We start from the raw sequence: 27,970 nt of genomic DNA on the forward strand, positions 1-27,970 counted from the left end.
TTTTTATATTTAATTATATTGTAACCGAGAATAATTGTTTACTCCATCATTTCATAATTTATTAGACGAATAAAATTTGTTTTTTAGTAAGTCACATAATTTCAGGGAATTTAAAAACTCAATTTGACAGCAATAATCCTAAAATTAAAGTGTTGCTCCTTGTTGTTTCGTTTGATACTTTATACTCGGAAACACAAAATTATAAAAGTTATACGTATTGTATATTGTTGTGTATGGTAAATTAAATAATTATCTTAAATAATACATTTTAACAAATTTACAGCAGAACTTCTTAACAAAAATAATGTAAATAAACTAAAAACGAAAGACATATAATATATAAAAAACGAACCAATTCAATATGTTTTCAACTATATACTAAATTATTTAATTACACTACAAGTGTGCAATTACCCTATAAGCATACTAAATCCTCTCGTAAAATCTTAATAAAAACCTAAAATCCCAACGTTACAAATAAGATCCGGTCATTGTGCCGTCCAGTTTATTTATTTCGGTCCATTTGGAAGCTGACCGGCACCCCGTTGCGGGGATTAAGCCATTTAATCTTATCACACACCCCCGGGACCTCCTGGGCAGCGACCCGCTATCCAGAGCTTCCTTGGTCTTCTAATGCCCGCTAGATATCTGCCCTTTTGATCTTTGGGAAAACTCTCGAGAATCGTTTCACAATCAAGGCAAACGCTTTCGAAAAATAAAGTGGATTCTTACGTTAAAGGAAACAATTACCTTTTGGGGAAAAGAGTTTTTTCTGCACTTGATCGGGATACAGTGATATGGGATAATTTAGAGAATCGACCTTAATACATTAGACCGACAGAGAAAAATAAATGTGTATTTAAACATAAAAATAAACCGTTTTATTATATAGAAACTATTGTATAATTAACAGGAAGATTGTATTGTATTGACGCTGTACAAGCTCACATAAAATATTTAAACTTGTATTTTTATATATTAAATAATTGTATAACATTGCGATAAAAATGTTTTTTTATTATTTATGATTCACTGCTTATTAATATGAATAAAAAACATAATTTACATTTGTACGTAAGAAGCTACCAATATACAATTATTAATATTAAATTACTTAAATTAAATTAATATAAAAAAACATATTTTAAAAATTCTATTCTCTATATCCAAACAATAAACTTTGGCAAAATTGACATAAATATAAATGAAAATTATCAATAATAATTATTTATTATTACAGCCAATTTTCTCGACATTCTATTTAGTCTTAAATTACGTATAGGGAATGGATTTTATTGGTACGTTGCGTTAAATATATACAAAATCAAACTCTACATCATCTAATACTACTTAAAATTAGCATACTCAACACTTAATACTCAATATTAATATATAAAATAAACGCAAGAACTACTTAAGACTACGTCATGTACAATTTCACAAATCACTAATGTTTTTTGATAGTAGTTTGATTGAATTTTAAAAATTCTTTGCCTTTCAGGAACATAATATTATAGTACTTAGATATAACAACTCCTCGATAACAAGTTAGCCACTTTTGATTATATAATATATATTATACGTTTGTATAAATATACGTTTTATAAAAATGCGTCATGTAACGTACGAAATCATTCATTTCCGTTTTGTGTAATATTACAAGGTGTTTTTGATGTGTCAAGACAATGAAAAAAGGTGGCGCCAGTTAAAAAGTTCCTTTCTAATTTTATTCTATGACACAAATGTAAAATTTAATATTAATCACAGACATGTAATAAAAAATAATGTCTATTAACTTATTTATAGTAGAAGTGGACATGTGTCAAATATGTTTTGTCTAAGTAAACAGGAAAAGCTTTAAAATAAAAAATGTATTAAAACCTAAGCTCAGGCGAGCAATTTATTTTTTATAAAATTATAAGAATAAATTAAACGATAGTGTGCATGCATATTTTTTGACAGGCCATGTAAACCTTCGCTTGCTGCCAGGCACCCGGCATTAGTGAGCAGAGAATTTAAGAAAAAATTAAAAATACCACTTTTATATTTGAAAATATTATAACTATTTGAGAGCGACATATATTCTAGAAATGACCTGCAATGAAATCAATATAAACCTTCTCAGTTTATGTTCTATACTTTATAATGAATGATTTCGCATGTTATACCGCTAATGTCTATAACTTCGTGCATCATTATAATGCATTCCGACGTTAGTGAATCCAAAAGTTAGCGGTCTCTTGTCAGGAGGTCTCCTAAGTCAATTGTATGGGGCCCCGTGCGAGGGAAACGTATGCGGTTGATAGGGCCAATAGGGCGGCGGCAGCAGGGGGGCCCCGGGCGCTGGGGGCGGAAGCGCCAGTAGAGCAGCATCAGCACCAGCGCCACTCGAATTTCCTGCTCCGCCAGCTGCTTGCGCCTGACAGGCTACCATTAGACCGTGAAAGTCGAATTTGTAGGCATACCTCTTCCCGTGGACCTTGCTCATGATGTTCTTGTCGTAATAATACCTGAATGAAAAAAAAGTGAAAAGCTATGGTGTGTTTCGCACTTGATATAATAACTAATTGAGTTAATGTCAGGAATGATAAGGATTATGTGTATACAGAGTGCAGCCCTATTTGGAGGAATTGCATAAACTACTAATTTAAGTGGTAATTTAAAGTTAAAGTGAATTTTTTTATAGCATACATATAATCAGGGAAAGAAGAGATCTTCCTCGGCTCTCTGCCCTATCTGGATACCATCCCTCTATGAGATGTAACTGGGATCTTGGCATTACTTTTAGCGAGGCCTTTAAATTGACATATCTTTGCAAATACAAGGAGGAAACTATTAGTTTTATGACATTTTAAATAATCTTGTCGAAACTAATTGCAACGCGCCGGTCTATAAAATATTAATAATAATACTAGGTGATTCATTTAAAGCTTATGAAGCAGAAAGTGTTGTTGGCAACAAGAGACGACTGCTTAAGTCTACAAAGGATTAAGAGTAATCCATGAGTAATAATTTCCAATAGAATCAATATATTATATACAAGCTTTAATTATAATTTCATTCAGAAGTGCGATTTTTTTTGTGTGTTAAAATTGTATTATTAAAATTATAATATACGCATTAGAGACCGTGAAGAAGTAAAATCCTTAAATAGGTGTAAGGAAATTCTCTATATAAAGTGTAATTTGAGTTATTATTTATAATAGGCAAATTATGTATTTTATTTTATTTTATTTAATATGCACCAAATTCTACATACCTTAAAGCTCTACTAAGCTTATCGTAATTCATATTTGGTTTGGCCTTCCTCTCGCCCCATCTCCTAGCAACTTCATCAGGATCAGCTAGGCGAAACTCTCCATCAGAGCCTTCCCAAGCTATACATCCACCATTCGAAGAATCCGCCAAAAGCTCTAGAAGAAACTGCCACAGTTGAATCTGTCCAGATCCTTGCGCGACCAGTCGATGTGAGGCCGCGTTCAACACTTGATAAGGATCTAAATAAAACAAAAAACGGATACAAATCAATTTAAATTTTGAGAAGGCCTGAACTATATGATCACCGGTGCAAGAATTCGAAGCATCTCACTTCCTGCGCGTGATAATCGCCTAATGAAAATATTCCCAGCCGCCGATGTATCATCAGCAAAACAATGCGGCATGCGAGGAACCGCATTCCATTCGCCAAAAATGGTGGAACAGTAACCGTTTTATTTTTTTACGAGGCCACCTAATAACCGCTCTTGATGTAACCAATTTTGTAATTTCGAATATTTCACATGCCCGCTAAATTATACGCAACATTATTAAGTTGTGTAATAAAATATTAGATTTGTATTAATAGTTAATTAGATCTTTCGTTTTATTTATTGTGAAATTAAGATAAAAATATTGGAAATATTAATGTAGCCTTACAGGAATTAGTTCAATGAGTTACATCAATGAACTAATACGGAAAAAAAAGTGAAATCACAAGTTTTTTATTAATTATAAATTATTTTTCATGTTATATACCATGAAAAATATCTTGACATTTTGCTTGATATGAATTATAAATATAATTCAAACGTCATTACTTTTAAATAAATATTAAAAATAAGCATTTCTATGATTCATATATAACTTATATCATATTGAAAAGGCTCTCAAAACAAAAATAAATATTCTTAAAAGAGGATACAATATTTATCGTTGAACTTTATTCACTGACATCTGGTAGAAATGTAGATCCAGAAGGGCATCACACATTTTTTTATACTTGCCAAACTTGAGTATTTTGCCACAGAACACGCTCGTGCGTTTCACGCTGTTTTTTGATAGCAAACATTCTCAAGTAAACTTTTAGCAAAATCAAAATAAAATGTCTGCAGAGATATATACTATTCATATTTTCCAGTGCTCTACTTTTCATACTTCATATTTCGCATTTTTCTTAAGCCCGGCACTCTGCCAATACGCTATTATGACTACAACGCTAAATAAGAAATTTTAAATTTAAATATTCCGATTTCTCAACAATATTAATTTATTTATTTATTTCTATAAGAGTAATGAATATTTGTATTATGCATGCATGACCTAATAAAAAAAGAAGTACATCCTCAAATTAATAAATAGATTAGCCGCATAATGATTTCATTTCCATTTATTTTTAAAATCAGATTTTTATGAGATATTTTAAACTGCACCTAAATTGGCGAGGTTTTCATGACACAAACTATTTTTGAAATATTTTTTTGAACAGGAAAATAAAGGCTTAAACATATATTTTTATATTGAGTTAAAAATACAAACGACGCTTTAAATAGTGATTGCTACATAAATATAAATGAGCTATAATTTTAAACTTTTAAATGAACTTTGAGTTTTAATATCATATAATTATAATACCAAAACAGTTGTTTTAAAATCACGCTCTCCGCATAATTGATTTATATAATGGCACATCATTACAATCATTACTGTAGGAATATTTATTTATTTAGGAACATCCTTGTTTTTTTTGCTATTTTAATAAAATCAATAACTAATGGTATAAACTGTATGACACTTGTCAACAGAGGTCGAATAGTTCTACAACACGACAATGCGCATCTCTGTGTGGCGAAATTGACTCTCGATAAAATCAAGGAACTTCGCTGGAATGTTTCATCATATCCACCTTATTTTCTAGACCTTGCTCCTTTTAACTATAATTTATTTCGATCTATGCAACACTTCCTAGACGGAAAAAAAATCAAAATTCAAACTATGTGAAAAATGGGATATTGGAATATTTTGAATCAAAGTCTCTAACATTTATGCTAATGGAATTAAAAAATTGACCGAGAGGTTAAAGAGAACGTTATATTTTAGAAGGAAACTATATATTGAATCATAAAAATAAAAGTGATTTTTTAGTCTCATTAAAAAACGACATTCATTTCAGGGCTACCTCATTTAATTCGTAGGTTTGATCACAAATATATGTTCTGGAAAATGCAGTTAATGATTCAACTAAGAATTGGAAAAATCCACTATACTACCTTGTTAACTTCATTAATTTAGATGAGTATATAATACGCCATTGGTTTGTAGATCAATTACTTATACTTAAAAATATTTTTTAAATTATTATATAAAATATTTATTAAAATCTAAAAAGAGCATCAATAGTTAAGTTAAAAAATTGAAAATTATAATTTTTCATTTCAAATGCTTTGACTTCCGAAAATATGTAATAATTCAATTTTTCTTAACGTTGAAGTTTTAATTAAAAATCGTTTCTGAGTTTACTAATTCTAATATTTACTAACCTTTTTTAATCCAAAATAATCTGTTAGTCACATTTTCTTCATAGAATTACTTGATATCTGTGTAATATGTTGTCTTCATATTGTGAAATTTTAGAAAGTCTGTGATTTAAACCGTGTAGTTTGCTAGGTTTTTTTATTAGTACAATAACATTGATAATTCCTCACACATAAAGCATATTGGTAATTTTACGGTAAAAAGTTTTCGAAGATACCTAACTTTAACATGTTTTTAATATGAATGGATTTTTGACTTCTCATGATAAATCCAACATCAGTTACAATACTTTTTTTAAATACTCCTGCTTCAACCCCAACGGATGTTTTAAACCTAAAAATAATTATTCGCAGCTAGTTCTTCTTTTTAAACTGGAAAATTAACATATATAAATTTTCGTTAACAGTTAGACAGTGTAAAATTAGCTTCCTACATTTTGAAACAATATTAAACTAGATCAGAACTAAACCACATAAGAAAAATGGCTCGCTGGTCAATTCAAAACCATTGTCCCGAAAGCCATTTTTTTTTTTTTTTTATATATATAATCAAAACCAAACTTATATTATTATATAAATCAGACGAAATAATAACAGAAAAATTAGGAAAGAGTTAATAATTGAAAATATTTATAAAATAATTTTATAACTGCGAAAGTAAAATATATGTATATACATAAATATATATTTAGGTAGTAGAAAGACATATATGCCCTTTAAAATCCCATTAAATTATTACGTATCTTGTTAATAACCTACTATATAGGGCCAATCAAAATAGATTGTTATATTTTACCATAAAAATGATGGGAAGGGGCGTGTAGGCGGCGCGCGGCCAGCCACAACCGCCCACTCGAATCCGCGCCCAGCTGCATCGCCCGCCCCTACGCAATCATCACTACCTCACTCATCTTTTACACTTCACTTCAATATCACTCCATTTTTATCGTACCGATAATTTATTCAACAGAAACACACGAAAGCTTTTTTCACGAAAAAAAAAATTTTGTACGATTGTTTTCAGAATTTTTTTAATTTCCTATAAATCGTGCATAAATTATATCTACTAATAATATGTATTTAAATGAGCATAGCAATTCATATGTAATTTATTTCAATATAAACTATATTTATAGATTGAAGAAAACAGCATTATAACTCGTAACTCACAAACTAATACAAGTTTACGTGTTTTTTAATATCTGTCAATATACGAATTAAAAAATCTATAAAAAATTATGAAAACTTAAAAGTTATTTATTTAGATTACTAAATTAGCATTAAATTAGATTTTAATGCCATAACAATATTATGATAATATGTTAATAGAAATATAAAACTTACGCAATAAAAAAATAATATATCTAAATTTTAATGCAACCAACCAAATATAGATTAATATCAATATAATAGAAAGTTCAAGTTGTCTCACTTATGGTTTTAAATATAAAATATAAAAACAATGTAAAAGTTAACTTTACATAAAGGGCAATAAAATGCGTAGTTTTCTATTTATTTTTTATCTACTGTTATTTTCACCTACTTCGCGTACACATTTTTCTGACAAAAGACGCTATTTTCAGATATTTTACGTAAGAGCAAAGTGGCTTAATTTAATATTCTTTACACAAAAAAGGGTTAATTCAAAATTAAATATATACCATAAGATATCGGCTTTTATATATTTATTGTATCCAATATTACAAAGCAGCTTTAAATATTGTGATTACTTTAAAAGAGCTTTAGTACAAAAAATGTTATTTTATCTTTAGTGTCTAATAGCTTAATCTTTCAATAATACTTCAAACCACCGTTTCGAAATTATATAGCAATAGAAAAGGCTTGAACTTATTATTTCAATTTATCATCATCAGCAATAATTAATCGAGCCAAACTTATTGTGTGTGTTTTTTTAATATTTTTATCCTTTTAAATTTATATAATGTAAAGTAATTTATATTAAATAGTTGATATAACGTTTTGTAAAAGTTCAGATAATGATTTTTCGTTATTGAAAATAAATTTATATTATAATTATAATAATAATGGTTACGTTCGATCACATATTTATAATTGCGTTTTCGAAGCACGTCGCGAACTTGCGCTTTTTCGGCGCTTTTCCGGAAGTTTTCCGGGCTTGTTCCGGTTTTTTGTTCCGGTGTTTGGAGTTGTCACCGCCACGTCCGGTCACCCACTGAGGCCACGACGCCTCCGCCCCGCCCTCGGCCCTTCACGCCTTTCTCGAGGGCGGGGGCGCACACCCCGTCATAATAAACTGCCATCTGATACAATCGTTAAGATACAACATACACGAGGTGTGCTCGTCCGCTCTTTAACTACTGTCTCTATCTCTATGTAATATACCACATAAAGTATTTAAAATATATATAAACATACAGTACACATATATTGCAACATATAAATTAGGGACATTAAGAACAATAACAATAGAAGTAATCGACATACATTGCCTCAATACTATGTTTAACATTTAAAAAAACAGCGACTATTCAGTTATGTTTCTTAATAATTTAGAGAACTAAAATCATAACTTTGGAAATGTAAGGAATATTTCACATTACTAAAAAAAGTTTTCAATGGTAAAAAAACTCGTGGAAAATATTGGACTTTTGAAAATAAAGTATATTTTTAAAATCCGAAAAATTTACCTTCAGTGAAATTATTTTACACAATCTAATTACGTGAATCTGTATATAATATAATCTAAAAGTGATTTTGATTGTTAATAAAATTACTATTTCGCGCAAGCTTCTATCGTGAAATATCAACGAAAAATTTATCATATACTTAAAATGATATAAAAAAATCATAATAATATACTATTAATGGACTAAAAATTATTATCAAAATCGTATTGAAATTTACAGTCCATGTCTAACATTATGAATTAATAATGTCTAAAATGTCTAGATCAATGCAGCCATTTTTAGCTAGTTACGTATTTTCCATAATGAACAATGGTTCTTTTAATTATCCACTTAATAACTACAAAAAGATATACCAGTGTTGTCATAGAGTTTAAATAATCACACTGTGTTCTAATTTATTTTGACATAACTGATGCATTTGATAAGGCCACGACTCATAAAACCGAACTATGTAAAAAATATCACACTGCGATTACACTGAAAGAACTATAAATGATTTTAGCAGATATTTGGACTAATGACACACTAAGTTTGCTGAACTAAATCAGCACAGCACTAAAACTAATATTTTCCAGCAATCTTAACTATAGAGAAAAAAATCTGTTTATATGAATTTTAAAGTAACAAAAACTTTCGTGCGGTGAGCACTGGCGTTATGAAAAATGGACAGACTATTCTATTTAATATTTTAGGATAAAACAATTATTTTAAGCAGATTTGATTTTACTGTCAATGAATATTGAGCCATATTATTAATCTTAAATTCCTAGAAGCAGGCTATATACATATGGGTAGATATTTGTATATGTCCTAATAAAACGACATCTAAAATAAATCAACCAAATTGAATGTATTTATTTATTATAGAGTTTATTCATAATGCAATATAATGAACATCAAAGGTAATTCAGTTTTGTAGTACAGAGCAAATAAAGTTAGGGAAATATTATATTTTACGAATTATCTCTTAACTTGTATTTTTGTATAAATACATATGTTGAGAAAATTTAAGACTAAATAACAATAAAACATACGTATGAACTTTTATGATTAATATGATATTGTAGAAAACTTACAAGTCATAACAAAAAATATTCTAATAATTACTTTTCTTTAACCTGATATATAATCAATGTAAAATATGTAACACATAAGCTCGCAAAGTCAGTAAATAAAATTCAACATTTCAATATAGCGTGAAATGTAATCAATTAAATATTAAATACATTTCTAAAAAATTTAAGTGTCATTTTTTAACTCCTGTGTATTTATTAAAACTGAACTTTTGCCGTAAAAGCGTATAAATAAAATTAAAAAAAATCATAATGTTTTATTTTTACTGTATATAATTACAATAAAAATAAATTGTTTAATAAATAAATATAAGATGTTTTCTATGAGTTAATTTTGAACTATTTCATTATTAGAGAATTTTCCATACCTAATATGTACAATCTAGTTCGATTTTAATTAATCATCACGATATTCATCCGTGAGATAAGGAAAATCTAAGTAAAACTAATCTGTAATGATCGATCAGAATTATAATTATTTAATTATCATTAATCTCCGATCTCCCAGACACGATAAAAATTGAAACGTCAGATCAATATTTAGCAACATATGCCTCTAAATACATACTAATTTTAAGCTCTAATTTTATACCAAGCCCATAAAATTATTTTTCCCTGTTGAAATTCATACACAACACTAGTCAAAGAGACACGCCACACGCGCGTCTGAAGACCCGCGAACAGTGCCGACAAATCTAGCAGCCGTAGAAAAACACGCCGCATTCTTGCAACCTCCTCTAGTGTGCGGGGGTGTGTATTACGCGATACAAAACCGGATCATACACACTCGACTACACCGAAGACGTACTATCGAAGCGATTAGGTTATGCAATCGCTTCGATAGTAATTCTTTAGTAAATGAAAAGTACGTAATCATTACATATGACCTGTGCACTTTAGCCCTTAATAAAAAAGACAGGAAAAATAATGAATCTTATTATATTTCCATTTCATTAATAAATTGCAATTATAGGGTAATATTTTGATTACTTATACTTCTTTAATATTTATTTATTTTTTATAAAAATAAGATAGAAGTACAATATCTAAAAAATCTAAAAATTTGAATATAGATTAAATGACCTAAAATCAAAATAGCAACATGAATTTTTTTCAATTTTTAGAATTATCTGGTTTTGATCCTATTTTTTTAATAATGAAGTTTTAATTTTATGAGCCTTAAGATTTACATCTGATGAACTGCAAAAATCATCATAAATATTTTTGTATATCTATTTATGTTGTTATGTATACTCAGACGCCATTTCTAATTAGCATTTCTGGTGACAGTGGTAATAAGATCTACTATATTTATCTCCTATTTTTTTATACAGACAAAATTTACTGACATAGAAGCTATTGCATTTGATTACCTGCTATTTTAAAGATGTGAGATGTAAAGTTGTATTGTTAAATAATTTTTAACAAAATGTGAAGTTAACAAATTTATAATTTAAAGCTATTTATATATTTTATTATTTATTGCTAATAAAACATCCTTTTCATTCAAAGTCCTCTTCTTATTATTTATTACAATGACCTAACCTTAACTTTAATTACATGAAATTAAAATATATTAAGCCAACGTTAAACTAAACTAACATTTTTCAAAGTGCATGTCATTCGCTTAGCATCACATCTAAACTATTTCAATATGACCCCGATGACATTAAAATCACCTCGCTTGAAAGTCACCCGTCTGAAATGCTAGCATCAAAACAGCTTTCGCACAATAATTAAATATTAATAAAGGTCATCGTTCATCAAGATTCACGAGCACTCGACGCGGTGCATCGCCTGCTCCATTATTAGATAATAGCCAAGTATTAAATAATAGATTCCCGCCAGAATCATCTGTCAGTCGGTAAAGCCCTGTAGGGGGTGAGGGGTCGTGGAAATGCGAGACGGTGATCCCGGGGGCGCAGGCACCCCGCGGGGCGCCGCCCTCCACGGCCGCATTATCATTTTATTACTTCCACGGGATTATCATATTTAGCTCGTATATTTTCGAGTGTCATGACTTCAGCCCACCTACCTACCCTCGTACAGAATAACTAAATAAATTTATATTTTCTCGCTCTACACATTTTTCTTTGGGATGCGGAAAATGTATTATTGTCATCATTGAAAAATATCATTACCAAACATCGATTTAAATAGTGTTATTAAATACAATGTATTCATTATAGTTTTAAAATAGTTTAGATTTCCCGCGAAATACTTTATATGTGAAGATTTTCCAATACTGACTTTCAGTACTGAAATAATTAAGCTTTTCAGGATTGATATTTTGTCAATAGCAATCGAGTTTCCATCTGGTCAAATTCAAAATGTACGACACATGTATAGAATTACTAAATAAACGCCTTAAAAGACACCGTATTACATTAAGTAGTTATATAGTTTGCATTTTAACAGACGGTGCAAGCGTCATGGTACGCGTTGGAAAACTTGTGATGCCAGAACACCAATTGTGCATCGCTCAGTAAATTAAACTTTTAATTTCTGAAGTCTTTCACAAAAATATTGAGGCTTCACTTTCAAAATCATGCTCTTAATAAAATGATATAATTATTTACTGATATCTTATGATGTCTATTAAGAAAAGTATCTTTAATAGTTCATTTTGAAAGAAAAAATATATTTTTTATTTATAAATCACTGTATCAGAGATATTTTCTTACGAACACGTGAGAAAATTCGTGTCAATAATAAAAAGATAACCAACTAAAAATTGTGCTAATCTATATAGAAAAATACGACAAAAATGAGCACGGAAAAACAGTATAAAACTAAGTAGAATAGTTTTTTTATATTATGCTGAGGCGATTTATTATTTTATTAAATTAAGTATATAAAAAATATACAGGAAATTATTTTTAACCCTTGAAATGAGTTGTCGACGTGATTCGCGTTGAGCATAGATACAATCCGTATAATAATAATAGCATACAATCCGTCAGTGCTCAGCGACTTTCAGCTGCAAGCTTTAAAATGCCCTAAAGAGTTGCGATCGCGTCCCTTATTCTTGATCATCGAATCCAGGACTTATTTAAGATGTTTTATGCGATAGATATGAACAGCAGGAAAAATATGTGGGATGGTGCTCATCTATTTTAAGTGTTTTTATATTTTTGAATGTATAATTGTAAAATTATTATTTTTATAATGGCCATTATGACGCATTGGGAATCCAGTCAAATCATGATAGTCATATTTATGATAAAAAATAAATAAAACAGGATAATTGCTTTTAAAAACGTATAGAAAAACAAATGCGAACAGATTTTACTGATAAATTGATAATAATTATTAAATACCTGTTCATTCGATGACAAAATCATCATATCATGTTTCCAGTAACAATTCGTAAAACTGCTAGGAAAACAGTAAAACATTTTACTGAAAACTAAAGAATATGAGCAAAATACCATTGGATTATATTCAATCTTATCATCCAGAAGCTTCAGAATTCTAATCAATTCAACAATTTTTAATTACCTTGGATTTCTACGAAAGAATCCTTTCATTAGATTTTGACTTTATCCACATTGTTCCATTAATTTTGTACAAAATCAGACATGTATTAATCCAATAAACCCCTAATCGGTTTTGAAAGAAAGAGGTCTTCATATTATTTTTGCTTAATTAATGTGGGACCCATTGTCCTCATATAAAACCCTTACAATAATATATAGATACCTCTGCGAATTATTTAACCGTTACAATCAGATTCTGCTCAACAATTGTCTACAATAAACATTTTTCCAAATTCATGAATCTTTCAGAACAAAGTCTATCTTCAAAGCTGTAATCCCCGAACACTAAACTTCTGAAATCACCGCTTGCACTAAATTACACTTATAGTAACAGTCGCTTTTGTACCCTATTTGAACTCTCATTATAAAACATATCACGTTCATTTTTAACCCTCGCAAAAGAGTTTTAAATTAATTTTGCTATGTTAGTAATGATGCATTTTACATGCACGCGCATATTATGGCCTAATAATATTATACATATGTTGGTTAGACATTCATACCAATCAAGGATAGAAATGTTCTATGTATAATACGACTATATAGGAGATGTTACATCATGGTTAATCTCGGAATAAAGGGCAATTTATGTGGTATCGAAATATTTGGATAAACAAACCCCTAGTATTTATTTTTTAATTGCATATTTGAGCAATTTTTGTATGCTTAATACAAAATGTACAGATAAATAAAATTTAAATTTGCCTAAATTATCTATGGAAGAAATAATAATAACAATAACTGGTACAACACTCGCTTTAATTAAATAATAATAACAAAGACAATGCAGAGGGCATTTGTAAGGATTCGTTCGATTGCTTTTAACAAGACTCTTCTAAGCAATGGATGTTAAACTTTTTGGATGCAAATTATACAAATAAATAATATAATATGCAAACAACGCCTATTTTGTGTAAATAATCGATATCGGGGACCGTTGACATCCTCATCAGTAAAACAATATAGAGGCATCCCGCGGAGACCTAATCTGTCTAGGGGTGTTTAAATAAAGTAATGATACATGGGGTTGATAATAGCACTTGTTAAAAAAACAGGATTACGATTTTAATTAAAAAATAAATTTAAATATTTGCATATCTATAGAGATATTATATTTAAACGTAAACGTAAACGTAAATCAATTAATATTTATAAAAAAGGTAATTACTATTTATTTATGCATACATAATATGATAAGCTAATACGCTTGCATAAGTAAATGTAATTTATAATTTTAATTTAAAATATTTTCCTAAAGACACGAAGTGAAAACTCGTCAGAGGCGGAGACTTGTTTTAGTAGGAGGGCCTTTGGTTCAATTCGCTCCTCCCAACAAGTTATCTCTCTTTCGCACATTTTCTTACACGCTCACTTCTGTGAAAAGCTCTACGTGCTTCCTATATTGAATATGAATGTATTTGATACAAAAATAACCTTAAAAAAATAACGAATTAACATTAGGAAATCTATGACATAAATATAAACTTTTTTATGAAATATTAATATCGTTGTTTAAATTTTATTATTTTTATAATAAACTATATTTTAATATTATGCATAAACATTTATTACACTACATATAGTATGTATATATATTTACGACTTTTTTATTCTTTAAAACATCGCTTGTGCAAATTTTCCACTTCACGCCAAACTTCAATTACCTTTGTTAGTCATGAAAAGGCGCTAATGTTCTTCTAGAAAAAAATGTGTTACAAACATTTAACAGCCCACGATTTTCACGATTCCAAGAATTGACTAAATCAATCTTTGAAATTATTCAAATCCCTGGCTAATAATACTTCATGACTAAAGTTTTACCAGGAAATGCTCGTATACACAACATCATTTTAGTTGGTTCGACCTTGCATTCGCAAACCTTTCTCGTACGAAATGTTAAGCAATAAAACACCAGGACTTTTTAAATTTAAATAAAAATACATTCGAAACGAGATTATATAAATCAATCGTAAATTATAATATAAATTATATTAAAATATATAATTAAATAACCTTATAGCTTGAATTATCATCAAAAATTGAAAAAATAATAATAATGAAATTTATATTTATAAATTACTTAATAAATATTGATTTTGATTAAGAATCATTTGACTTAAAATTTGATAATACTTGAAAATTACTATAAAATTAGCTTGAATCTAATAATAAATAAACAAAAAGAGTATTTTTTAGAGGTATAGAACTTTAAAATGAAATAAAACACATACAATTTGTGGTAATTGCCATGGTATTGGCTTTATTGGAAATTTTATTTAATGCCATTAGTGTTTAAATATAATTTCGGTCATATGGGTGTAACGGCTGACTCAAATAAAGCGCATTTTTTTGAGCAGCTAGTATTGTCTTTCATAATAATACTCTAGTCTTGTTTAAACCAAAGCTCTTCCACGTTAAATCTATTCAATTGGGGAACGAAAAAGTCAGTAATCATGGATAGCGCTCTCAATTGACTGTAACGATCTGGCCGGCATCATTTTTGAAGAAATATGGACCAATGATTCCACCAGTCCATAAAACACACCAAACAGTGACTTTTTGTGGACGTAACGGCGTTTCAATAATTAATTGTGAATTTTCTTCACTATTATTGCGGCAATTTGGCTTGTTGGCGTAGCAATTCAACCAAAAATGAGCCTCATGGCTGAACAAAATTTTGTGGTGAAAATGAGGACAAGAGCAATCTTGTTTTAGGCCCATTCACACAAATGTACGACGCACACGATGGTCTAACAGCTTCAATTCTTGCACGATCTGGATCTTGTAAGCTCTTAAACAAAGATCTTTCCACAAAATCTTCCGTAAAATGGATGGACATAGCTCCAATTTCTGTGCACGGTGGCGAATCGACTCCTCAATATTATGCTCCACAGCAGAAACAACTTATTCTGTGCGCACTGTACGACATCTCTGCGGATGCGTCTTATTAATTAGAGTATGCGTGGTGCGAAAACGAATCATGGTTATTCGAATTACTTGCTCAGATGGACCTAGCATACTGTAAGTTTTGCGAACTGAACAATGATCTTCGAATTAAATTTGCACAATTTTCAAGCGTTGTTCTGGCGTCTATTCATGGTATAATGGCAAACCAAACTGAGCACAAATCAAATGTCAGCTAGCAAATTAGGTATCGCTGGAAAAAGTGTTGCGAATTTGAAAAACAAATCTGTAAAAAAAACACCTTCACATCGTATTCACAGTTTTCAACAAATTTTTACATAATTAAATGGGCTTTATTTAAATGAGATACAAAATACTTAAATACTTTTTTTAACTTTTTTACACTCTAAAGTGATTGAAAAAGTCGTAATTTTCCAATACTATTTTAGACAAAAATCATTTTTAATTGTATTCTATGATAATTAATTGTATATGTATGTATTAAATTATGATATATATGTGTTTGGGGCTTTGGATTATAATAATATAAAAAACTGAAATTTTCCATAAAATAGACGTTACATAAAACATTGAGAATGTTTTATATGAAATTATATTTTTTATGTTATTGATGAATCAACTATTGTATTATTCATATCATATAAATATAACACAAAAACAACTTATGCTATAAATATACCAGTGATATTTTTGCAAACTTTGTAAAAAGAAGAAACAATTACAACAACAAAAAAATAAATATATATAACTGATAACAAACATCATAATATGTAAAAAAAAAAACATTTTTTATGTATCATATTTTATATGATATTTTGGTGATAATATAATTCCAATTATAAAGAGCTTTTAGTTTTTTGTCAAATCCAATTAGAAAATCGAAATATTTTACCAAAAGTTTTTAAAAAAGATGCATGAAATTCGTCATATAATAAGATCTATGTATTTTATATTTGTGGTAAAAAATAAACAGTGATATTATATGCATTTATATTTAACATAAATAAATTAACCCTAAAATACTTAAATACATGTAATGTTTTCTTTAAACTTATTGGTATGAAATTTATTTTTCATTTTACTGTATTATTCAACAATTTGAATACTTAATCTAAATATCATACAAATAACTTTAAACAATAATCGTGATACTTTTAGGCCATTTATATGATTATTTTGCATATTCAATAACTATTCTAATATAGGAGTAATAATTACTAATATAATATATAATTTTTCAAAGAGGATAAAGTGCCCATTTAGCCGTGACTGTAGACCGTAATTACTAATTTGCAATGAGGTTTTTACAAACTTTTCCTCTATAAATAAAAGTCATAAACTAAGTATTTATGTATGTATATATTTCAAAAATAAGGAAATCATTAAAGAAATCAACTAGACTATCTGTTTTCAAACTAAATATAAAATTATGATAAATAAAGAGATATGTATATATTTATCAAAATGGATTCACAACATATTTTTTATAATATATACTATTTTTTAACTATTATATATTCTTAATTATGCTTTTTTATATTTGAGAATAAATTGAATAGTTAGCTTGCAGTCTTTCTATACTAAAATATGATTATGATTTTCCACAATTAGTCCCTGAAGGGCAAAATAGAATTCAGCTCCCAATTCTGAATTTCCCATCGTGTTACATAATTTTCATTTTCCACCAGAAATTAAAATATATGCCCTCTTTGCTTCATAAAAATAAATTAAAAATATTCTTGGAAAATTATGTAAATTTTAAATATATATTTAGCCCTTGTAAATAATCTATACCAAAAATAATATTTATATAAATTGAATATCCCTGTCAACGTGGATATTTTTTATTAATAAAACACCCATATACTTATTTAACAATCCAATTCATACTCCAATCGGTAATTTACAAACGTACATTCGGGCGCCTGTATCTACAATAATTACACGTTTGACCGGAGTTCCGGATTCCTCTTATAGAAGAATGATCTTCATACCACCATGAAGATCGAGATGAATCATCCGAATGGAATCTACTATCGAGAAGCGCGGGAAAGTGGCAACGGAACTTAACAATCCGGTTTGTGATACCTCAAAGGGTTCCCGGTGACCGTCGTTTATTTCAACGCGACTAACGAATACAGACTTTTTTTAAGAAAGAAAGGATTCGCCCTTCACCTCTAGCAGTGCCCTTTTGCCCGACGATAGAATAATGGCAACGGTCCCTGATCCGGCGGAGATAGACCGAAATTGTTTTATTATCCCGAGGGATCTCGGAAGCCATAGGGGAGACCCTGGGGTGGATAACACACATTGAATCGTAATAATGACCCTCAAACGTTTACACGTCCTTAAGACTTAATATCGTTAAATCACTTGGAATGATTTATTATTATAATCAATGTCGACAATTGTAATAATAATATATAAATGAATAATTAAAGGAATGAAATGTCTTAATATAAAAAACATACGTTTATAAGACTAATAATTCTGTACTATAAAATAATAAATATATCAGCGAACAATAAAATATAATATATTAAAATAAATCTATTATATAATAATGTTAAATTGACAGTCATTTAATAAGCAATTAATAAGTTGAGAATTTACAATAATAAATTAATATTTTAAAAACACTTTTTTTAATTAACTGGTTCACTTACAGATAAATATCTATAGTGATCGTTATTTCACGAGAGGATTTAATAATTATAAGAAGAATGTACCAACCAAAACATTCTTGAGATGTTTGTACTACAGAGGCGGTTCACTGTGAGCACGTGTATTTATTAAGGTTAAAGAAAAGAGATCCTATATTATGTTTAATTAAATTAATAGATAAGTACTTATTACTATAAATATGTAATATATGCATTAGCAGGGAATAATATTTTTAAATTTCAACTTCCGTATCTACAATAGGTATATTTGCCGACAGTGATTGTAATATATAGAGTGGATTTCCTCATGTACGATATAAGGGTGTCCCAAAATTAACGCAGGATTTGAATTTGCCGTCATTTGTGCAGTAAATGTTGGCAACCCTGAAAAAAAATTTGACAGCTGAGAGTTTAGGGTTAGTAAAAATGGAGCGTTACACGATACAAAAACGCGTTTTCATTATTGAACAATATCTCAAAAATAATGAAAGTTTGACGGCCGCAATTCGAAAATTTAATACAATATATGGTCGGAATAGTGTTTTTAGTTCGTCAATTGCGAAGAGATTAATTGAAAAATTCATAGAGACTGGATCAGTTAGAGACGCTAAGCACATTGGTCGTCCAAAAACAAGCCGTTCAAATGTCAATGTCGAAGCAGTGCGTGAGAGTGTTGGTGAAAATGCCGGAACATCAATTCGGCGTCGTGGACAATAATTGCAAATTTCAAGAAGCTCTCTACAGCGTATACTCACAAAAGATTCGTGTTTCCATGCTTAAAATTTAATTAACACAACAACTGAAGCCTAATGACCATGCACTGCGAAGAGAGTACGTTGAATTTAATTTTGGGACACCCTATATAATCTCATGTGGTAAGTATTAACTCTTTCAATATTTTTTATTAAATAAAATATTGTTAAAGATATTACTTATAATAGCGTAATATTAAAAATATTTATAAATCATTACTATATCGTATTTGCTTATTATTTTTTTAAATTAAGGTGTCTAAAAAGAAAACTTTTACCATAGCACATGAAAATCTATTTATAACACTGGGTATATATGTATATTGTATATACAACATCTTAAAATGGAAAAGTGATAAGAAAAAACAACATCCTGTATGATTACTACTATTTGCAGATGGTAAAGTCAAGTTTCATTCATATTACGATGCAAGTGACGTCACGAGATGCTGTGTACGAAACACGGGCTTTCTCCTGAGAAAAGATGCGTCAGTTTCGACTTCTGGCAATGACGCAGATTTCGTCATCGTCAACTAGAATTTCATTATATTAAACATCTTGCAGATAATGGACTCAGATAATGCAGATCTTAGAAGCGAAATGCCAAAAAGCGTTTAAAGAATTTTTAGATCTCTTAAATTGAACGATTTCGAGTCTGAGCGTGAGTGTGTAAGAGTAAGTCATTAGTCATAGGCGCCGGCCTTGACTCACCTGCAAAAAAAATCGGTCACGTAAAATTCATTCATGAGAATACTGATACGTCACGGCTTGTTGTACGGATAGTGAAACGTAACACGTAGTCGAACGAGACTACTTAGTAACACTTTATTATAGGAACAATAAAACAAACTATTAAAATTAGATGAATAAAAAAAATATTATACAGATAGAAAGCTCTTTTTTATATTATCTGTTTTTATGGCAATTTTACTTACATTCTAAAAATAATTATCTCTGTTTGATTTAAGCATCTAGAACTCTTGGTAATTTTGGTAATAAAAAAACAACAAAATCAATGGCTTTCAAGAGAACTACAATTAAAAATCATACTGCTAACTTACTATTACAGGATAGCATAGAGATTCTTCAAAGAGATTTAGTGGATTTAGATGAAACTGAGGCAACATGCAAATTAATGATGTGAGGACCACCCGATGAGTTAGAAAGCACTTAATCGTGAGAAAATGGTTAATCGCAAATACATGTTAAAAGCGCAATAACCAAAAATCTTATTTGTCTTTACGACTTACCAACTATGCATTTGTATGTGACGATCAGCGATTCAAATGAACCGCTATCAACCACAGTCGGTGCGTTTAAAAATGCTAGAAGGCGAGAACGACAAACTGGGTTGCCAAATCTCTACCTGTTCAAATTTTAACGGCCAAGTGACAATTCTTATAAGAAATATGACGGAAATAAGCAAATATAATTATACCCCCAACTCGTCACTGTTAGTGCGCACGTCGACTAAGCGTATGAGCGTGCATAATTCACTTCCATTCGGAATTCACTTTTAACAGAAACTTTTATCGGTTATTTTATATATATGAGTTCATTAAAACTCACACCAAGCGGAGCAACGCCAAGCATCGACTAAGACTTCACTCTTCACGTCAATCCTGGTCTAGCTACGACATCCAAAATTCAGAATTCAACCCGATCTTCGAAGAAGATTAGATTCCAAACTGTTGATAAGGCCGCGAGAACGTCACATATTTATAGAAAGTACACAAACAAAATAAACATGTCGACATCTAGGTCAAACGTTTTCAAAATTGAGGGGATTTAAAAATGCCTATAAAGAAAGTTTGTTTTTATTTTCAATCAGACCGAAGAGGAAAAGGATGAGGATACGATATAATTAAAAACTACAAATTGCATTAATTTCAACACTGAATTATATCGACACTTAATTAGTGATTTCAATATAATAATGGAAAAGCGCTATCGAAAATTTTTACTGATATTCTAAAATCGTTAAAAGATACTCAAAATCAAATAAAAAATCCAGTAACGTTCTCAAACATATACTTGAATTCTAATAAAAAAAATAAGATTAACTCCATCGCTTAATACTTAATAATGGTTATCTTGAATTTTACTTAAAAGAAAATAAATGTGACATGTTTAATTTTGCTTGAATATTTTCAAGTGAAAATATATATATATATATATATATATATATATATATATATATATATATATATATATATATATATATATATATATATATAAATGAATCTAAAATTGGCTATAAAATATTCATAATAAATAATTAAATTCATACAAAATATATTTAATAAAAACAATAGTGAAGCATTTTGAAATTTCGATCAATTAAATTTTGATGTAAGAGGATAATTATTAAAAATATAACCTATGTCATGCACGTGACATGTCAACTACGTTGATTCCAAACAAACACTGACCCGTCGGATTCAAATAGAACGAACTTTCTAGATAGATCAACAAATATTTTATTACTTTTACATTTTTTTTATTGTAAAACCATTACATATTAAATTATTAAGTAAATATAATCAGCCATCTTTCAAACTATTAGTGCTATATTTATGCGTCTTTATTAATGCTTAATATTAAATAAAGCGTTTCAGTGCAATATTTTAAAATGACTATTTTTATAAATAATAAATAAATAGTGCTCCTTTATAATCTTGGATGAGGATCACTAGATTCAATATTTTAAACATGTTTATATTTATACAAATTAAAGCACATGAAAATCTTTTAATACTAAAAATATATTTTAAAGATCATTTTTTTTATATAAATATTCTGAAAGAACTAATAGGGAAAACACATTAGATACCATGCGTTATTTTGGTGAACGAAAATTGGCAAGCTTATACGATATCGTATTAATGAAACATAAATGACTATATCGTCTATTTATATATACTATTTTATATATAAGAATCAATATGCTTTTTAACAAATAATGAAACTGAAAACATTTCATTTAATTAAAAGATGATCATACAAAAATAAAAAAATCCCACTCCAACTTTTACCTGCTCCATTCTTTCATCTTCCACCGCCAAAATGGTATAAACCTTCGCGATCTTAAACCGCATGGTTAAATTCATTCATAAAAGTCGTTAACCACACACCTCGTTATAAAAAATCATCTTGTTTATATATTATACTATATTTATAGCCGCTCACTAGACTCATACGTATAATTTAAAAGCAACTCTATAGTGATTCGGCAATATCACACGGAACACCATTTGCGATTCTAAGAATCGACCATTATTCAGAAAATGTTGATTTCCTGCTTTTTTGTTCAATTTTTAAATTGTCTATATATGGATTGATCATTTATGTAATAAGCTTAAAACAAACATAAAATTTTGACTATAAAGTACTAAAATATTTTTTTACACCTATATATAAATATATGTGTAAGTCATGCTGTTAATATTTAACATCTGGCTTAAACATAATCTTACTTAAAATCCCTGCAAAGGCCCATGTGTTCAGCTTCATTCATTACTTTTAAGAATTATTACAAATTACATTTTAATCACTATCGCGTATTACTATTTAATAAATATTGGTAAATCATAAATATTTGGTTAACACAATCATGTCTCTACATCACGCCATATCGATGATGCATCATCAGATTTTGTCACATTGTTAACATCTGTTAAATCTTCTTCTAATGATTCATTTCTTAGCATCGTAATGTCGGAAGACTCTAATTTAATACTTTTGAGTTAGACATGACAACATGACGTATATTGTCAAGTAAAAAAATCCATTTAATATTCATTCATAAAATATTACTCATATTATTTTTAACTACTAAGAAATTTGGACAATATGTTTAGTACATACTACTAAGAAAATAATACATATTGCATGTGTGCTTATTTCAAAAAAAATCTTAAACATATATGTCTGTATGTATATGTTCAGAAAGCATACAAAACAATATAAACGAAAAATAGATTTACCTTTGGGAGTAGTTTCTTCAACGTCGCTATCTGAATCTGAGCTATCAAGTGAAGAACTCGGAGACAAGGGTCGTCCTGTGGCACTATGTCTCAATAGTTTCAGATGTCTTCTAAGCAACCTCGCCCCGCGTGATGATCCCGCAGCCTCCACGAGCAGCTCCCCTCTGAGAGCACATACTTCTCGTCCGTTCTTTGGAAAATTACTAGCCTTTGGCGATGGATCCAATCCCCATTGACGCGTAGACCACGAAAGCCATGAACGCACGTGTTGCTCTCTCCATTCCCAAGGATCTAATTAATACAAATAAAGTATTATCATTAAATACAATTTAAATTTAGCTTACAACATAAATAAATTGATAATATGTCTCGTTACAACAGGTAAACAATCAAAATATACGGGTAGCTTTTATAACAGCACAGACTACAATTTTACTCTAAAAATGAATAATATTCATATGTTCTAATAATTTTAAACTGTTTTATAATATTTATTTTTACAAATACAAAATTAATACAAATTAATCATTTCTTCTACGTATTTCGCTATTACAACTAAATGTTCTAATCTAATACATTATTTTATTCGGCACGATTTACTACGATATATTTAATATGTCAAGGAGAAGTGAAATCACGATTGTGTGGAAAAATATAAGGGAAAACTCTAATTAAGTAGTGTTACTATATTAATTTATTAATAAATCGAAAGTGTTCGTGTAGAATATACTGTATTTTTTATTAATAAAATTAAGATTTTATAGTTCAATATATTATTATATAAATAAAAAAATAAATATAAAAATGAAGCTATGGTTATTATTTTAACATAAATATTAGACATTTAATATTGTACATAAAACAAAATAGGTAATAATACATTTGTTTATTCGAAATAAAATATTAGAAGAACGCGATGATGAGTGTTTTGATTTAATAAATTGCTTTTTACTTTTTTACATAATATTCTGATTAAAATATGTTTTTATTATGTTCGATGATTATACGACAATATTATCTAATAATTATATAATAGGTTAATAAATATAGCTAAATATAATAATAACATATCATTACAAATATTTAAATATAAATTAACAACTCCAAAAAACTCATTTTCGACATAATGATTTCAATTTATTAAATATCAAGAAATAAAAACGACAACAAAATAAGACATTTATTAAATAAATATATACAAAATAATTATATCTATTATTAGCTCTTAGTAAACGAAAAGTACAAAACATAAGATGTTCGAAGAGGGGTACGGTCCGACCCCGTTCCAAATTAATAACCTTTTTGACAGAATATTACAATTCAAAACCTTACATATGGATTTGTATAAATATATGTTTGTGTTATACATGCTTTTCCAAAATATATACAAAATGCTGAAATACGTATTTAATCACAATTAACGATTTTAAATCATTATCTGTAACCAAAATTGACTAAAAACTATTACAACATATTGACCGTAACTTTTATTGCAAGATTACATAAAGTATGAATAAATAACATAAAATAAAAACATTTAAAAACAATAAAGTTGTGCTTTAACGTCCCATTTCGCTCAAGATGTGTTAAAATACTATGTATTATAAAGTATAAATGACATATTAGCTTTTAATAACACTGGCAAAATATATCTCAAAATTAGTTACAGTTTAATCATAAATTCATCAGGGGATCCAAATAATCATTTTTTACTTAATAAATAACTTAAAATAAATTTAATTTTTAGACATATCAGTATTATAATTGAAAGACATATATAAATTACATACATAAAAAAAACAATAAATATATATTTTATGTACTTTACATTCATCAGTTTATCAGTGATATTTGATTTTTAGTTTTAGGGTTTAACTAATGTGTATTACAGTATTACATATTAAACTAAATCCTACAAATAAAATATTAATTTATTAAAAAATCCATATTATATTTAAAATTACATTAACTGTCTAATTAGGGTGCAGCAGATAATCCAGACATTATTAACATTAAAATGACACATAACATGTGAATTATATATGTTACAGTAAAATTATATTTTCACTGGCGTTTCAATGAAAGCATTTCTGAAAATATTTTCAGCAGTAGATAAACATACATATATTTCTATTAGCGAAAATATAATTCAACTGGCAGCTAATGAAAATATATGCTGCTCTACACTTTCTTTAAAACTTAATTTAACAGTTCATTTATTTTTTAAATCATAACCTAACTATACCAACATTATATTCGTTTGGGTTAGATTTAGGTTTGAGCAGCAAATAAACGTTATGCAACTGTCAAATTGAAGTTTAACGGCAGTAGGACGACACGTCATATTGACCAGTTAAATTATAAATCAATTGTTTGATACATTTTCACTGGTCTAGTTAGTGAAATTATATTTTTAATTATGAAAATATAATTTCACTGAAAAATAAACATTCACTGTAACATATACAATAATATGTGAAAGGTTTAATATATATAAATTGTTAACTTTACAGGAAAAAAAATGCGTTAACTTCATTTAAATTTAGTTAATGTGCAATCTTTTAGAAATATTATATATGATTCTTTTAAAGGGAAAATTTTCATCAAATCATTCCAAATACACATTTATTTATTAAAAAAGAGATTGAGTTATTTTTAGACCATTATTTTGCACGGTTTATTTTTGATCTTTTTTTAGATACATGTTTTGTAATGTACAATATATAACTCTTATTCTCGCATTGATATTTTTAATTTAAGTAAATTTGTTTAAGAAACATTTTATCAATATCTAACTTGTATGTTATCTATATTTATGTCATTAAATATGTTTTATATTATTATATATTTTATGTTGCGATAAAATATTATGAAACAATACAAAATCATAGAAATAAAATACATTCCATAAAAAACATAATTATAATTTTGATTTTATTGCATAAATGTGTTTCTTTATTTCACTTATAAAATCCGCTATTTGTTTACTTCTGTTGCTTATCCGAGGAATACTAATCTATATTCCTTTAGTATATATTATTTTCCTATATCTAGAACTATTTCTAGTAATAGTTTTAAATCTATGTAATATTTCTTTTTATTATTAAATTTCTCTAAAATCCAACTATTATAATAGTTCTAGCACACTTTCACAATTAGTAAACATACTTTTTCTGTAAGTTTGTATTATCTAGTATTATAAGTATTATCTGCAAACAGATAAAATTAACATTTTTGTTCCCCCTGTTTTTATTATTTTATTATTTAGCTGATCATCTATTAAATTGCCAATCTAAACATCATATGCTTCATGCTGTTTATTCAATATACAGTGGTGCCTTGATTTACGAGTTTAATTCGTACTTTAACGGAGCTCGTAACTCAAATTACTCGTATGGCAAATCAGTTTTCTCCATTGAAATTAATTGAAATTCGATTAATCCATTTCAATAGGGAAAATTAAAATGATAAATACATACTACCTAATTTAACGATAAAGTTTATTTTTAAGTTACGCAATACGTTTTATTGCTCGTATGCCCAATCAAGTCAAGTAACTCATAAGTCGAGGTTTCACTGTATTAGAATTAATAAAAATATCAATGATCATCACGGTCAGTTCAATAACCGATTTATTCTTCCGAGAATCATATCATCTCACGCATAAATATTTTGCCAAAGAACGATTTTAGCGTCTAACACTGCTGAATCATTTTCCACGAAGTCACAATTTGGATTAATCAAAAAACTCACCCGATGGGACCATAACCATTTCTTGTTCACCATTATCCTCAGCAGCACCGTCACTATCAGACACACTCGCAACGTTCAGCTCGTGAAACTCCTTGACACAATCACCACCACTAGTTCCCGGTTGGTCACTTCTCGCACCCTGTCCACACATTGGGACATCGGCGACGTCCTCGCTGGTCAGACTCGCGAAGACGTCCGCTCCCGTGAGGTTCGGCAGGTGAGTGGCCGGCTGCGCCCACAGGGGCTCCAGGAGCAGCAGGTCCCGAATATCCTGGTCTGGCTGGGTTGGCGCTGCCGCTCCTGGACCTGTCCCAGCCGAACTGCGCTCCATGCTGCCATGTCTGACTCTTTGCACCGCCGATCGCCAAAGACTACTGATTCACTCACCAGACGCACACACTTCGCAAAAACCGACCGCCCTACATTGGCCACATTTATGAAGTGAGTAACGTCTCTGATTCACCGCGAGATGAATGGAGCGAAAAAATTAAACTTCCTAACTTCCGACAATACTACGAATCTTGCACAATGTTATGGTGATTCATCTTCTTTTTGGAATTGATACGATCGTGACGATATCCCTGCGGTCGAATGCATAGCTAATTGGGATTTTCCGACTTTGTGTCAATATTTGCTATCGTGCTTGCAGCAACGCGACCATTCTGCAAGAAGTGATCTTCAACCACTAAAAGTTAAAAACTTAGCACATTTATCGTGCAACATTTTCCTCTACCTCCAAACATCTAGCCCCTCCTTCGCTCAAGTGAATGACGCGTGCATCTATTTGCTCAACTTTCATAACCCTAAATTGGCCTATTTGT

At 29.0% G+C, this 27,970-nt stretch overlaps 1 protein-coding gene across 1 annotated transcript; it reads right to left on the reverse strand.

The window, feature by feature from the left end:
* Positions 1-532: 532 nt before the first annotated feature.
* LOC148227387 (DNA-binding protein D-ETS-6-like) lies at positions 533-27,940 on the reverse strand. Its single transcript, XM_088201760.1, has 4 exons — positions 27,150-27,940; positions 23,397-23,687; positions 3,260-3,497; positions 533-2,510 (listed from the first exon to the last, which is right to left on the reverse strand). Exons 1-4 carry the CDS (start codon positions 27,478-27,480, stop codon positions 2,261-2,263), a joined length of 1,110 nt encoding a protein of 369 aa, XP_088057886.1. The 5' UTR covers positions 27,481-27,940; the 3' UTR covers positions 533-2,260.
* Between the last annotated feature and the right edge of the window lie 30 nt (positions 27,941-27,970).

The sequence above is a fragment of the Plectrocnemia conspersa genome, unplaced genomic scaffold (assembly GCF_051122295.1).
Source record: "Plectrocnemia conspersa isolate PC_06_02 unplaced genomic scaffold, ASM5112229v1 ptg000013l, whole genome shotgun sequence".
Classification (NCBI taxonomy): domain Eukaryota; kingdom Metazoa; phylum Arthropoda; class Insecta; order Trichoptera; family Polycentropodidae; genus Plectrocnemia; species Plectrocnemia conspersa.

Bases quoted from the DNA above. Each gene is read 5' to 3' on its own strand.
- LOC148227387 (XM_088201760.1), bottom strand. From the start codon at position 27,480: ATGGAGCGCAGTTCGGCTGGGACAGGTCCAGGAGCGGCAGCGCCAACC. The intron at 23,688-27,149 runs GTGAGTTTTTTG...TGTATTAATTAG, and splicing joins AATGGTTATGGTCCCATCGG to ATCCTTGGGAATGGAGAGAG. The intron at 3,498-23,396 runs GTAAATCTATTT...TGTTTTATTTAG, and splicing joins TGAAGAAACTACTCCCAAAG to ATCCTTATCAAGTGTTGAAC.